The 14,597-nt window shown below is 38.8% G+C and overlaps 1 protein-coding gene across 2 annotated transcripts in view; it reads right to left on the bottom strand.

The window, feature by feature from the left end:
* Positions 1 to 355: 355 nt before the first annotated feature.
* The window catches only part of NECAB1 (N-terminal EF-hand calcium binding protein 1), a 57,984-nt gene continuing 43,742 nt past the window's right edge, over positions 356 to 14,597 (bottom strand). For both annotated transcript variants that reach the window (XM_042036403.1, XM_042036402.1), the window contains exons 8-13: positions 12,378 to 12,454; positions 8,178 to 8,231; positions 6,646 to 6,758; positions 4,763 to 4,840; positions 3,610 to 3,701; positions 356 to 724 (exon numbers count right to left, since the gene is read on the bottom strand). In XM_042036403.1, the coding sequence (XP_041892337.1) occupies positions 696 to 724; positions 3,610 to 3,701; positions 4,763 to 4,840; positions 6,646 to 6,758; positions 8,178 to 8,231; positions 12,378 to 12,454 (443 nt within the window). In that variant the 3' untranslated portion in view covers positions 356 to 695. The remainder of the gene's footprint in view (positions 725 to 3,609; positions 3,702 to 4,762; positions 4,841 to 6,645; positions 6,759 to 8,177; positions 8,232 to 12,377; positions 12,455 to 14,597) is intronic.

Genomic DNA, 14,597 nt, shown 5'->3' with positions numbered 1-14,597 from the left:
GCTATTTATGCTGTAACAGCAGTTTCTCTACAGGAGCCTGCCAGAGATGTAAAGAAAGTATTTTCTGAGTGGTCAGGCCATAGAGGTTGTGAAATGTCAAGTCTGGGGATCTATAATGACAACAGACAGGCAGGTATGTTTCCTCTTGTGAGGGTAAAGGCTAGAGTCCATTAAGAGAAGATAGTACTGCCTTGTCTTGTTTTGAGCAGAAAATATCCTGGGCTAAGTTCTGTATTAGCACAAAGAGTTGTCCCTATGTTTATTCTTTTCATTAAGGACTTAGCTTCTCTGCAGACATGTATGAAAATGTGTGTTCAGATTCATACTAGTTTTGTAAAAGGAGACCACAGCAGCATTAAGTAATGATTATTTATTAATGCAATAATAAAACTTTTCACAAATATTTAGTCATACATTCAAGACATACTTTTCTGTGACAGTTTGGACTGTATATACAAAATAAATAGTTTATCATGTTGTCTTATTTCAGTTTTTAGAATGCTTCATTTCACTGAACTAGTCACAAGAGGAGAAGGTAATGAATACGCAGTTTTCCAGATTTTAAAATGGATCGAGTGGAAAAGATCCCATCCATAATAACGAACATTATCACATCATAAATGCACCTGTACGCTGCAATATGAATGATAGTGTAACAAAAGACAATACATTAACATTACTTGGAACCACAGCTTCTAGTCGTTATTGAGGACCCACCACGATGCTGAAAGAGAGCAGAATTTATTTATTTGTTAACATAAAGGGCATTTCTTCTTTGACCTCTGGTAAAAATCCTAAATAAAATACCTATAACATATATAAAGAAAGATTAGTTTAATATATGCAGCTAATACTGGTGAGAAAAAGTGCTCAGAATACAGGGAGAGATGAGTATAAGTGGTGGGAAGATGGCTTTATCACAAGCGTTATATCTCCTTTTGATAACATCAAAAGAAGCATTAACGTGTCATAGGTGCAGTTGCATAGATTTAAGCACCCAGATACCCAAGTGCAAACCACATAAATCCTCAATCCTGTGCTGCTGTGTCAGTTTTTAAGCTGAGCACTCTGTTCCCTGGTTGTGTTACCTTTAATGACTTGCTTTCCTTGTGACATTATTCTGATCTGGTGGTTTTTTAACACAGCTCTAGGAATTAATAGCATTTTGTCCTCGAAAGTAAGAGAATTGATGAACTTGTAAAATGTCATTCCCATAAAAAGTTCTGTAATCACCAGATTATAGACAGTGCTGGGGTGAAACCAATTTGTGTTTGTTTGCCTTTGGCCTTTTGAAATGGAGCCTTATGCAGAGAGGAACCACAAGATTTATGGAGAGAGATGGGAAGGAAGGAAAGGAATTGTGACTGGATCTGAGATGCCAGAGATGGGAGATGGGTGCTCTCGGCTCCATAGGTTTCACACTACAGAAATTCATTACAGAACTTGTTTCTTGTGTATGTATCCATAAATGCTGCCATTAATGCTATTTTAATGAAAATTGTTATTCATGAAGAAACGTGATGAGAAAATACTCAAGAGTCTTACCTGAATTCAGGCTATGAGCCTAGTAGTCTCTGAAACATCAGTGGATTAATGAATTTCAGCCCCCAAAAATGCGAATTTAACTATTTATTTCTCATGGGTTATAGTGTTATAATTGTTCAATGGTTTCCCCTTAGCTTATGTTTTCTTCGCTCAAAGGTTCTCAGGAGTCCTCAAGTCCAGATCTTGTGTAAAAATGAGATATTCACTGAAGGTGAACTGAGTGATTCATGCCACCCTGGTAGATTGGCTGAAGCAACTGGGTGAGTTAACAGGTGTATGAGTGGTTGTAATAGGTTGTGGTTCTTATTAACCGACGGGAAATTAATTCTCTTTAGGATAATACTGGACCAAACAGTCTTGAAAACTTGTCTTCCTGAATCATTCTTGGCCACATAAGTGTATCCTTATTAATTTTACTTAATTGGTAAAGACTTTTGGGTTGTAAACTTTGATCGAATCAGATTCAGATTACAATTTGCAATTGATTCAGTTCTTAGCTACCCAGATGTGTAGAGGAAGTTTGGAAGTTTCTCATCCAAGGTAAATTTGCTCTTAAAATAGAGCCTATCTTGTGTTCTAATTGCAGACAGGTTTGGGGGTTTTTTCTTCTGATTTTACAGTGATGTCACTTTACGGTGTCTAAAATTCTTTTCTAAAGTGTACTGCAGTGTATTGCAGCCATCATTTTATACTTCAAGAACATTTACTGTCTTTCAAAGACATAGATGATTTATATAGATCAGTTGTGGGATGATCTATACAAATCATATTTCCATGAAACAGAGTTCAAATCAGTGCACAGATTTCTAAATTACAGGTAATGTATAAAATTGTACGAAGAGCTGTGAGTGCATTAATTCCCATTGGTCCCCCCACCCCAGCAAGGAGTACACAGTGAGAAATGCTGTTTCTATGGCAGCTGTCTGCCAGATAGAGTGCTGCAGACTGAAATCTTTCTTAGCAGGCAGAGTAAATGCTTTAATGTGTAGCTGGAATCCAATTTCAGACACTTCCATATTTAGGCATTTAAAAGTTACATTTACATTTTATTTTATGTTAATTGTACTTTACCCATGAGAAAACTACCCTGGAACACTGGTGGATCATGTGCAGTCTCTTGGACGCAAAGAATTTTGGGGAAAGGCTTCATTGTTTGCTACAGTCAAGTTTGTCTTAAATCCAGCAATATCCCAGTAAGATACAAGATTTACAGAGATTCTTGGTTCATTAACTGCAATCTTCTGATTCTGCAGGGATCCCTGGCATGTAATTTTGTGTCCAGATCAGGCTCATGAGGTCTGAAGATGTCTCGGCCAGTTTCTTTTAAGGAGAAATCCTGGGTACAGGACTACATTTATTTTTCTACTAAGTGAGGTTTTATTATTTTAAATATAGTCTGTACCCAGACATACAGGAAATTAGGGCTTCGTTGTAATAGATTTGTGTTCCTTAAAATAAAAAAAAACCACCAAAATTGCTCTCCTCTCTCTGTAAATATGGGACTGATGCTTTCTTTGCTTCATCCTGCACTGTGCCTTTTAACTCTTTTTTCTGGGAGAAAGATGTTACATGCTCATTGGTTTGTATTAGGAATAATAATCTGAATCTTTACCACCTTGCTTTTTTTAACATAGCAGGAAGTATGTACAACAAGTTGGTTAGTAAATATCAGTTATTGGTAATTAAGGCTCCCTTCAGTCAATGTAAGTAGGAATAAGTTGAAGTCTTAATCAGAAAGCATTTTTTTTTCCTTGAAAAGCTTAAACAGGGTCTATTTTACCATTCACAAATAGTATTGTTTATTCTAGATATTTTCTCAAATAGTGTATGTTAGTGTAACTTCACAGTATGTAAAATAAAGCACTGTGGGTCTTCTCCTTGCTGATGCATTTTATATTTCTGTAGTTAAAATAAAAACATTTTGAGTCCCTTTCTCCTCTATACTTTACCAAAGCAGATCTGACTAAGGATGATATTATGCAATGGTCTTGCATATGGAACACACTAATATAATAAAACCTTTCATAAGGAACAAACAAAAAAATGTGAAAAGTTGATATTTACCAGGGACTAGCATTGTTGTGATGAGCTCTGGAGCTTCCAAGAAATCCACATTACTTCTTTGGAATGCCTTGCTGTAATTCATTTGAAGGTGGCTAAATAATTGTAAAAAAAAAAAAAGTAACAGGTTTTTTAAAGGAGCTCAATTTTTTAAACGAGCATTAGAAGTTACTGCTAAGTTAATTAATTACAGTTAATGCTGTAACAGAGATTCTGTGCTTCAAAACCTACGTTATTGTGGGAGAGGAGACCAGATAAGCTATGAAGTTCTTGCATGTTATATTAAACACAGTTTTTTTCTGTGCAGCTCGCTGTCACTCTGATGCTCATCTCTTGGTTGTGACCCAGTACGATGCTGACGTGTGTTACCAGTGTTCTTGAGTCTTTGTGACCGGAAACCCAGTAAAACTGGGCTTTGGTTTGAAAGGAAAGCAACAAAGTTTCAAGAGACTTCTCCATCTCCCTAAGCACGAGTTCTGTCTACAGATTTAGGATCATAGGGTTGGTTTGTCTGAGTTTTTTTTAACTAAATGTAGATTATCTTTTTGTCTCAATTTCTTAGTCATCTGCCTGCCAGAGACTAAAATTCATCTGGTAGGATATTTAGTCACTATAACTTCTATTTTGGGCCCAAAAAGAGACACTGGGAGTCTGTCAGATGAGTTCCTGTGATGTGGATTGGGAAGTTTTGGGAGAGTTCCCCATAACTACTTGCATGCTGAAGTGTGCTGTGGGGTGGCACATCTCTTGTTTCAATAATTGGGTCTTTTTTTTCTTCTTTACTGTGAAACTCTGTTAATATTGCTGTCTTCCTGGTTTTCTGTCGGCGATGAACTAACATCTGTCTGATGCTATATCTTTATCTACTCACTTTCAGACTTTTTCTGTTTTGAATCACCTTTTTCTTTCTGGCATTTTTATTTATGTTTCAGTATATTCAAGTCTTTAGCAACTGAAGTATTGTTCTGAAGTATTAATTGTGATATATTTATCAAAAGATCAGTTAGCAGTATTTAAAGTAATTTGTACTCAGTCTTTCTACACAATTGATTTCTAAACTTCAAAACTTTATGTATTACCAAAAAAAAAAAAAAAAACAACCAACCCAAAAAACAATACTCGCCACCAAAACCCTGAAAATGCCACCAAAACTTACCTATTCCAGGCATTGCTGTTTTCCCAGAACTCATAAACAATGAAGCGGAAATTAGTTGGAAACTTCTGTATGGAAACACTAAAAATTTCACAGTAGAACTAATTTAATGAAACGCAATAAAGTTATTTGACATATACATTTTATTCCTAACTGCTTATGATTAGGAATAAATGCAGTGATTTTTGAAAAAAACCCCCACAGAACAAAACAACAAAACCAAACCCAAAAAACAACCCAAGTAATAAACTTAACAAAGTTATATTATCATAGTGATCATATACTGCAAATTATGTGAGCTTTTAGAAAATAAATCCTTGTGTATTTATTTTTATTAGTTAGTATTGCCAGATAGGCTGATATCTGCTGCAGATACACCTTTAAAATAATATTTTGGGTACTAGTTACTTTTCATAAGTTATTCAAGGAACAGTTTCTCAAGGGGGAAAAATGACCCACAGAATATCTCTTGATCCTCTACACAGAATCATCCTGCTTATTATCCTGTGCATAAAAGCTTTATAGCATGTAGGGCACTTATGCACTTGGGTACTCAAATTGGTGTTTCAATAAATGGCACAGAAAGTATATATACAGATTTGTCAGTGTGCCCACATGTGAGATTGCTGATCTCACTAAGGATGCGCTTGAAAACTGGTCTCAGCTTATGCTTCATAATGTGGTCAGCAATGTTTTATGATTTATTGGTTTTCTCCTGCTGTATGTGAAAGTGCACGGTAAAATAGCAAAAATATCAAAAGCTGTTGGAATAAACAAGTCACTGTCAATTATAGCTACAGCAAAACCCATTCGTTAGGTGGCATTACAGACTTACCAAATGCCTGTAAACTTGGGTGAGAAAGGAACTTTGTGCCACCATTTGTTGAGTTGCATTCTGAAGTCATGTAATCTCTCTTCCCTGACAAGTCTGCAGTCACTACAGTGTTTTGCTGGATGTTCATTTCTGGGAGGGGGCTGGGAGGGCTTCTCATGGGGTTTTTTTCCCATCTCTTGGCCAACAAGAAAATTTTATTTTCCTCATCAGTCTGCCTTTACCACTGCAGAAAGATCACTCTTCTTCCAGCTTAACTTAGTTTTTCTGGTCTATGTGAACACTACTGATAAAATCCTAAATGTGATAATCTCATAGTAACAAGACTCATAAATTAGAGATGTGATAGGCAGTCTTCGAAGCCCTTGAATATAAAGAAAGATGCAGTATTGTGTACACATTACAAAAATATGTTTTTCATAATGGTCTGTAGGATGTATGATAGTAGATCTCTCCACTATGTTAAATTCAGAAATTAAGTACAGTGGTAAGCCGCTAAAATTTATTCTTAACCCAGCTCTAATGTTTTATTTAATTCTAAAAGGAGCAAAGTAGAAACACAGTTTCATTGACAAATTTGCTTTTTAATTTTTCCAATTCTTTCTTATGAATTAAAATGCTACAATGACAGCCTAAAGGGAAGATTCTGAAAGCTTCCAAGCAGAGAACTGGCAAACAAGTTGATAAGTTGCTCCATTGCCAGGTGAGCACAAATGAAGGATGGCAAATGAGTTTTCCAACAAAGAGTCTCAGCCTAGGAGCTTCCAGAAGTCATGACTTGATGACCTGCAGAGCTAACAAGCCTGAAAAGATTGTTTAGCATCTTTGGGATAGCCTGTACTGTCATTTTGTGATAGTACCTAAAATCTGCACATTCTGACATCTCTTTCTAGTTCTAGCTGTCTTTGAAAAGCTCTTACACACACACATAACCCACCAAGAAAGGAGTTATAGGTTCTCTTCATAAATAATCCAAGAATTATTATTATTATCTTATTAAAGAAAAAAGACTACATTCCTTCCTTCAGCCCAGGGACAATAACATTGTACTTACTGCAAGCAGCCACCTTGAGCAGAAGCAGATTCCACATACTGCTTCAGGGCAAGACGGAATTCCTCCACTTTTTCTTCTATCACAGACATTTGATGCTGAACGATCATTATGTGCTGATACAAAACCATTACACTATTACTGCCATATCTTCCTCTGAATTCCTTGTACTTTAAACTCAGAAAAGTCTATCATGAAACAATACAAACCACAATCATCAAAGAAAATGCACAAAAGTTCCCTTGAAGTTTGAAGTCCCTGTCTGGAGTGGAGAATTAGAAATGCATTGTTAGAAAGCATGGTTTTTATGTCTAGGCATGAGCGTCCACTTCAGAGAAGAAGAGTTGTCCAAACTCGTGATGAGAGTCTTTTCAGAAGAGGGCAAAACAAAGGCTGGTCCTTAAGATGTTCAGTAATAAAGTCAGTGAGTTTCCTTGGATGAATGTATGCCAGCAGGTGTGAGGTTTGGGATAAGAGCATATCCCCACAATCTGCACTGGATGCATTGTTGCTTTAATTGAGGTGCTTTCATAGTTTTTTACCTTTTAGAGCCCTGAACCTCAGGTGAGTGAGAGGCCTAAGATAGCCCATGTTAAGTGATGGATAGAGAGGGGGTCTTCCCTCCACAATTCTGCAGGAAATGAAAAGTCTTTATAAACAGGACTATGGAAACAGTCAGTAGTACAGAAGACCTATTTATCCTGAATTAATATAATTATCATTTAGCTCTTTCAAATAGTTAATTTATTGATTCATCTACTGAAGCTTGTCAACTTCACTAATGGAATATTTAAAGGAACACTATGTTCTTCTTAATGAGTACAACTTAATGTCTTATACAGGTTTTTGACTTGTTTCTGCTTTGATTATGAATACTGTTATATCATGGATTATAAGCAGTCTGTGTAGCAATAATGCATAATCTCATTTAAAAAAAAATCTAATGCAACTCCTGTTATGAAATAATCTTTTCACTTGCATTTGATTTGCATTTTTTAGGTTCAAAGCCGTGAATTTAGGAATGCTAGTGTATCAATCTTGGGACATAAACTTGTTTAACAGTAAGTTTATTTCTGGTCACAGTTTTGGTTTTGTAGGTTGTAATGTTGATTACTGGTTAGCACTAGATACTCTTTCATTTTTCCTCATAAGATTTCCTACAGCAGTTTTTGGAGGGAAGGAGGCTGTAAAACAAGGGTTTAAAGTATGCATGCAGCATTTGGAGCAGAGAAGCCACCACCCCATAAACATTGGATAAATCTTATTAATGACACATTTTTCTCCTTATGTGTGTTAAAGTTTTGGCTCACTCTATCCTTTGAAAGCAATGCAAAAAATTAGTATAAAAGTTTTGCCCACATATTCTAAGTTTTGTTCTGTTCCCTTTTGCACAGTGTATTCTGCTAACTGTGATTACTGGAAAAAGTGAGGATAAAGATTTTTAAAATTATTTTTTAACAGAAGAGACCAGATGCGGTCTCAATGCCTAGTGTTTCAAATCCAATGTCAAAATCATTATCTTGAAAAGTACTTACAGATCTTGCATTTTCTTCCAAAACTTCCTCTTCAAGTGGCTCAAGCTTTAGATCCTGTGAGGCAATTAAAAAGAAAATAGAAATTGTAGGAGTCAATACTACAGCTGTGTTCTGCTCTTACATTTTTAACAAACTATTCCAATAACTAGATTCTGCTCTACCTCAAGAAGTTAAATCCCTTCTTTATTAGTTCTAAATCAAACAGAAATGTTGCTTACAAGATCTTGCATGCCTCAGTGGTTAATTCCAGCCCAGGCTGACTTGTAAAGTTTTATTTATAGTGCTTGGCAGGTGATTTTTCATTTTAACAAATCTGCTTGTTCCCAAATGTATGTTGGATTTAATTGAGAAAAGACAGACATCCTCTCAAATTGTCACACAGACTGTGGAGAGCAAGAAGGGTAATTTGAAATGAGCTATCAGCCACTATTGTGCAATCATAAAACTTTACACAGAAGAAATTCCCCTACAGGGACTCTATGGTTGCAGGGGGCTGTTTTCTAGCACTGAAAGAGATGTGCATGATGGTCCAAGTCAGGTTTCTGAACTGCTGCCCTTGCTGTGAGGACAGGCTGGGCAGCAGCAAAGAGATGTGTCTGTGAGTACACCTGGTACACAAACTGGATGTGCACATCAGGAATCAGTGATTCACTCAAACACCAACCAGCAGAGCGCAAAAAATCATTCTTTACTCTCCAGGCACATGCAGTACTTCCTAACCCAGTGTCATTATGATATTCTGAAAAACACCCATATGCCTGAAAAGAAAAGCAGATTGATTTGCAATAAGCAGCTGAAGCAAAACACACTCTTTCTTAGTGGTGCTTCGCTTCTCACTGAACACAGCTCTTGTGTAGCAAAGAGAAAAATTTTCTTCCGCTCCCAGCGTGGGTAAGGATTGATTAACCTCAGGTAGCAGCTGTTCTGCCAGCACAGATGCTGTACTTGCTGAAAAGCCAGCAAGAGATGTGCAGGTAGAGTTCAAATGAACAGAGGACCTCCACCAGCAGCAGGTGGCAGAGCAAGGCAGGAGTGAAGTATTCAGAAACTGCTGTGTAGTTGTACATCTTCTGCAGAATGTGGATAGAAAGGCATGAAAGGTGTGTATGAAGGGAAAGGCAGCCAGCTTTATGGTCAGTGCAGACACTTCAGATAAAAAAACTGAGGGAAAAATGTGTAGTTCTATACTTTCCCTGCTATTTTTTTCTTGGGAAACATATGGAAAAAGAGAGGAAAGTAATGACTCAAGTTGTACTGCTAAGTTTCTCTACAGGTAACAAGAGAATAATTCTTTTCTTTGCCAGTATATGTAAATTTAGAATTTGAGTGAAAATAGACAAATTACAGGACTGATTCATGGTCAAATTCCCCTTTGACAGAACACAGCAGAAGACTTAGACAACGCTAAATCTACCCTTCACCAGGTAGTATTCCGGTAGGAACACTGACTCATAACTTGCTAGCCCCCTCTAGGAGTTAAAAATAATCTCTAGTAGTTCTTCAGTAGTGTTATGTCATTAGGCAGAGCGTGCCTGCACAGATGGGGTGAGTCTGCACAGCCAGCCTGTGTGGCCTTGGAGCATGTGAGCACTGGCACATGGTCCCCGTCTCTGAGGAAAGAGGGCTCCTGCACTGGGTGGCTTGGCTTTTGAGCCTGATGGAAGTAGCCTGGTGTGCAGAACAGAGGTCCTGCCAGCCCAGTACCGTGCAGCCTGGAAATAAAAACTTATGCAGCTCAGAGCTGGGGCTTTAAAATGCCTCTGCAATCCTACCCCACCTCAGCTGAGAAGGGGTGGATTCTGGAAATTTCCCTTTAGCATGATTATGCAATCCTTTCTAATCTGTTTCAGGGCAAAGTCAGAAAGAGGGGCTGTTCGTAGCTGCTGAAAGGCAGCTGGTATTTAATGCCTCTCACAGTCAGATGTGGCTGTGAGATACAAAATCAAGCAGCTGCAAAGTTAGGCAAAGGTGGATATAAATAGGTTGTCTACTGGAAAAATTGGACTTATCTAATTGCTATGGTTTATTAATCAAGTTTTATATTGACAGGGAGGTAATTATGGGAGGTATATGCCCTGCCACTGTATCCCTTTGGCACTTTTCAGGCTGAGGTTCTCTGTTGTTTATCTGTAGAAGATTTGATCATTTTATAACATCCTTGTTGTTAGTTTATTTACCACAAAATGTTTGGCTGCTTTCTGTAACATTTACACTGCATTATTGCTGTATGCCAGGTATATTTCTTTTTTAAGTAACATTCTTTTAAATGTTTTCTTTTGACATCAGTCCATGTCAGGTGGCAACTGTGGCAGGACAGTGAGCTGCTGTTTCCAAAGCAGGGTGGGGAGTAAAGCCAGACTAATCATTTGTGATAGACTTTGACATTTCAAAATCCAATTTATATCTATTTAGAAAAAATCAAGCTGCTACTAAAATGTTATTAATGTGGCAACTGCTGTGTAATTGCCTTTCCCATGAAGAAATGACCTCTGGGAGGAAGCAGCTGGATAGAGGCTCATGGGTATTCCCTGGCCAGAGCTTGCTGGACCGAGCAGAGCATGAAGTGCTGCAGAGCATGGCAAGGAACAGAGTAAGAAGCTGACAGAAGTCATGGACAGTGCCACAAGGAATGGCTGAATTTCACAGCTGGTGAAGGAGAAGTGATGCAAGAGACTGTCAGGCTGCAGGGATAACCTAAGGGAATACTGGGCTCCTTTTGGAGCAAAGCCAATCGTGCTGGCGTCACGTGACCATACGCAGCTAATCAGTAATAAAGCTGAGATAACAGAAATACCAAACTGAGACCAAACGGGAAAAGTAATTAAGGGCAGTTTTTTCATTTGGGAGGGAGCAACAGCAGGGAAAGGTCAGTATGCTTCTCTTGCTGACCGCTGTGCCAAGTCACCACCATTTATTGGTTTGGTTTTTTTTTGTTAAATCCCTTACTTGACTATTTTCTATGTGTGTAACTTGCTACTGAACTCAAGTTGGACTAGTGGTGGAGTAACAGAAGACATTTTTCTGCCATGAGCCAAGGTTTGAGCCAGTGCCTGGGTAAAGGGTATGGGTCCAGCCACAAATACTAGATGATAATATTCATGGGGGAATATCCCAATCAGCTAGAAAGAAAGAATGGGATCAGGCTGTTTCATGTCCCTGTGAGTGCTGGTGAAGAGACCCATGCCAGTGTCTTTGGAGTACAGGTACAGTCTCGCTGCTGGTGAGCACTGACCTGTGGGGAGGAACAACATCAGCTGCACTGGGATGGGAGCTACTCCTGAGTCTGAGAGCACTTCAGCCTAAAACCTCACCTCTAGTAGACAAGGAGGAAGAAATACCCTGGGTCGCAAAATCCACTGAATTCAGCCACTCCCTTAGCGCCTACCTGAAATTGTCTGTCTGTCCTTCAATAGGGAAACTTAATGCAGAGAACAGCCCAGGAATTTATAACCTTGCTTTTTCCCCTCCTGTTCTTTCTTCTCCAAAAAAAATGAAGTCATCACACACAGATTATAAGACAACTTTTGAACACCAGGGTAGCAATCAGGTCTCAATAACAATTAAGAGGAATAGATATTTTCTGTACTGACAGATGTGGCTCAGGATTTTACAAGTACTGGGAAGCCCTGGCATTGTTGCATCAGATGGGTCATATGTCAGACTCCTGGAGGGCTCTGCTTTGGTGTGGAAACCACGGGTGGTTTCTGGGTTCTGGGAGGTGGTACAGCCAGCTCCCAGGCAGGATTTGCATCAGATTTTGGTTTAACTGTACTGACAAGGAAAGTGGTTTAATCTTTATAAATGAGTATTCTCTGATGGGAAAGGAGGAAACAAAACTTTCTGTCAAGCTTTCACGGGAATGTTTGGAGAGGAAGAGGAAAATATCAGATGCTAAAAGGGGAAGGTTGTAGCATGTTCCCCTGAACAAGCATAATTAAATACATTAACATCCTCCAGTCATAGAACAATGCAACTTTTCATATCTTTATGAAAAGTTTAATCTGTGGTGATGGGAGAGGGAAAGGAAGCATGGAAAAGCCATGTCATGAATAGGAAAAAGGAAGGTGGAAGAAAAATGTAGTAATTTAATGAGTGTTAGCTCTCTTAGGTAATGTTGCAGCTGGGGCATTGAAAACATTTGTGTTTTAAGGATTGCTTTACTGAAAGTGAAAGAAGAAACAGGTGAAAAAGCCCACACACCTTCTTTTCCAGTCTATCAATTAGCTTCTGGAGTCTGTTTATCTGGATCACCCATTGGCTGTCTTCCTCAATCCAACCTTTGGAAAAGATAAATGATAAACATTTATAAAATGTTACTAAATTGCTCATCCATAGTGTAATCCTGTATTTTATATTAAAAAAAGGTTTAGCATGCAATTTATTTTGCTTCTCAAAGATTGTGCTGCAACTAGTTCAATGTTCATTTAGGTGAAACTAAAGGAAAGCATGATCTGACTCTATGAATGATTTTCCTTCTGTTTAAAATACAATAGAAATTCATACAGAATGAAAATTACATTCTAGATTAATGCCAGTGCTTTTGAAATCATACTGATAACCGAAGAAAAATCTTCATCTCTACTGCAGGTCTATTCCTGCCTGTGTAGTGACCAGATCATAGAATCTTAGAATGGTTTGGGTTGGAAGGGACCATAAAGATTATCTAGTTTCAAATCCCCTGCCATGGGCAGGGAACCTTCCACTAGATCAGATTGCTCAGGCCCCATCCAACCCGATCTGATGTCATATAGCAAGGGTGGAGCTAGAAGATCGTGTTCCAGTGATGCCATGATGATTTTTTGCCTTTTCTTTTTATATACCTTTTATGTATTCTCAGTACCCTTAGCATGCATACTTGTAATTCTTTAGGTCTGACATCTTAGCATAGTCCCAGTATTCTTCTAGAGCAGAAGACCAAACATCCTAAAGGCCTCACAGTTGGAGGCCAGAAAGCCTTACTCTATCTTAAGAAACTAAGGCCCCTCTAGAACATATCCTGTAAACTAGAATTAGGCCCATCTGGGGGGGAATAATTTAGCATAGTGAGATGTCACTCCATTCAAGCCTCTCACTGGGGGGCATCTCTGTTAAATATGCTAATTCACAAGGTCTATAAAATTGTACACGCAATCCACCGTGTGTGTGCATTCCATCTTGACTAATTGTTGCACCGTAAGGATTCTTATTAAATCCCAAGGTAAAAACCCTTTATCCCTTAACCACGTCTGGCTCTTAATTTTAGGACCAAGGATAAGACATCACTAGAAAGGCACAAGCATCTGGGCTATGAAGATGGTGAAGGGCCTTGAGGGGAAGCCGTATGAGGAGTGGCTGAGGTCACTTGGTTTGTTCAGCCTGGAGAAGAGGAAACTGAGGGGAGACCTCATTGTAGTCTACAACTTCCTCATGAGGGTGATGCCTTAGGTTTTAACTTTTATATTTTTCAAATCCTGTACTTCTTAGTGTGTAATTCTGAAGTTTCCTGTAGCCTGTTAACTTCTGCTCTCTCATGCTAGGTAGACATAACAAAGCCTCTCTGGTCCTGCTCTTCAAGGACACCCAAACCGTCCTAGGCCCAAAAAGTATAAACCAAAGAGCCTCTAAAGGGGGGCAAGCTGAGGGGAATTACACCATTAAACTAAAGCTTTAATTGGAGAATTAACCCTGATATGCAAATGAACCAAACCTATAAAAGTGTGAAGAACTCCTGACCTGTTATCTATCTTGGCAATAGCCTCTGGCCCCCAGGGGGTACCTTTGAAGGCCTTTCAAATAAATACCTACTTTTATTCCCTTACTCCTGTCTAGTCTCTGTGTCTAGGAGGCCTCTTAAGGCATCAAGGGGAAGAGGAGGGACAGGAATCCGTCTCTTCTCTCCAGTGAGAGTGACGAGTGACAGGACCCAAGGGAATGGCATCAAGCTGTGTCAGGGGAGGATTAAGTTGGATATTAGGAAAAAATTCTTCACCCGGAGGATGGTTGGGCACTGAAACAGGCTCCCGAGGGAAGTGGTCACAGCACCAGGATTTCAAGAAGCATTTGGACAATGCTCTCAGGCACATGGTGTAAGTCTTGGGAACGGTGCTGTACAGGGCCAGGAGCTGGACTTTGATGATCCTTATGAGTGCCTTCCAACTCAGGATGTTCTGTGATTCTGTGAGTCCCTCTAAAGTCTCTGGAAAGTTTTGCTTTGCTAAAGTCTCCTGAAAATTGTCTGCCAAATGAAAAGCACAATACTCTAGGAAAAAAACGTGCACTAATAAAGCAGTTCCTGACATCACCCACCATGTAAATGTGTACATAAGTGATAGCTCAAAGGAGAGAGAAGGGTTGTTTATCAGAAACTGGAGATTTTTCAATAAATGCTCTTGTTATGCACATTCATTAACCTGCTCATTTTCCAGCTGAGAGTTCTTGTGG

This window comes from Corvus kubaryi, unplaced genomic scaffold (genome assembly GCF_017639235.1).
Source record: "Corvus kubaryi isolate FWS band 111438036 unplaced genomic scaffold, C.kubaryi_AGA036_p1.0 37385, whole genome shotgun sequence".
In the NCBI taxonomy this organism is placed as follows: domain Eukaryota; kingdom Metazoa; phylum Chordata; class Aves; order Passeriformes; family Corvidae; genus Corvus; species Corvus kubaryi.
Note: the sequence above shows the minus strand (reverse complement) of the source record. Positions and strands in the feature narration are given on the sequence as shown.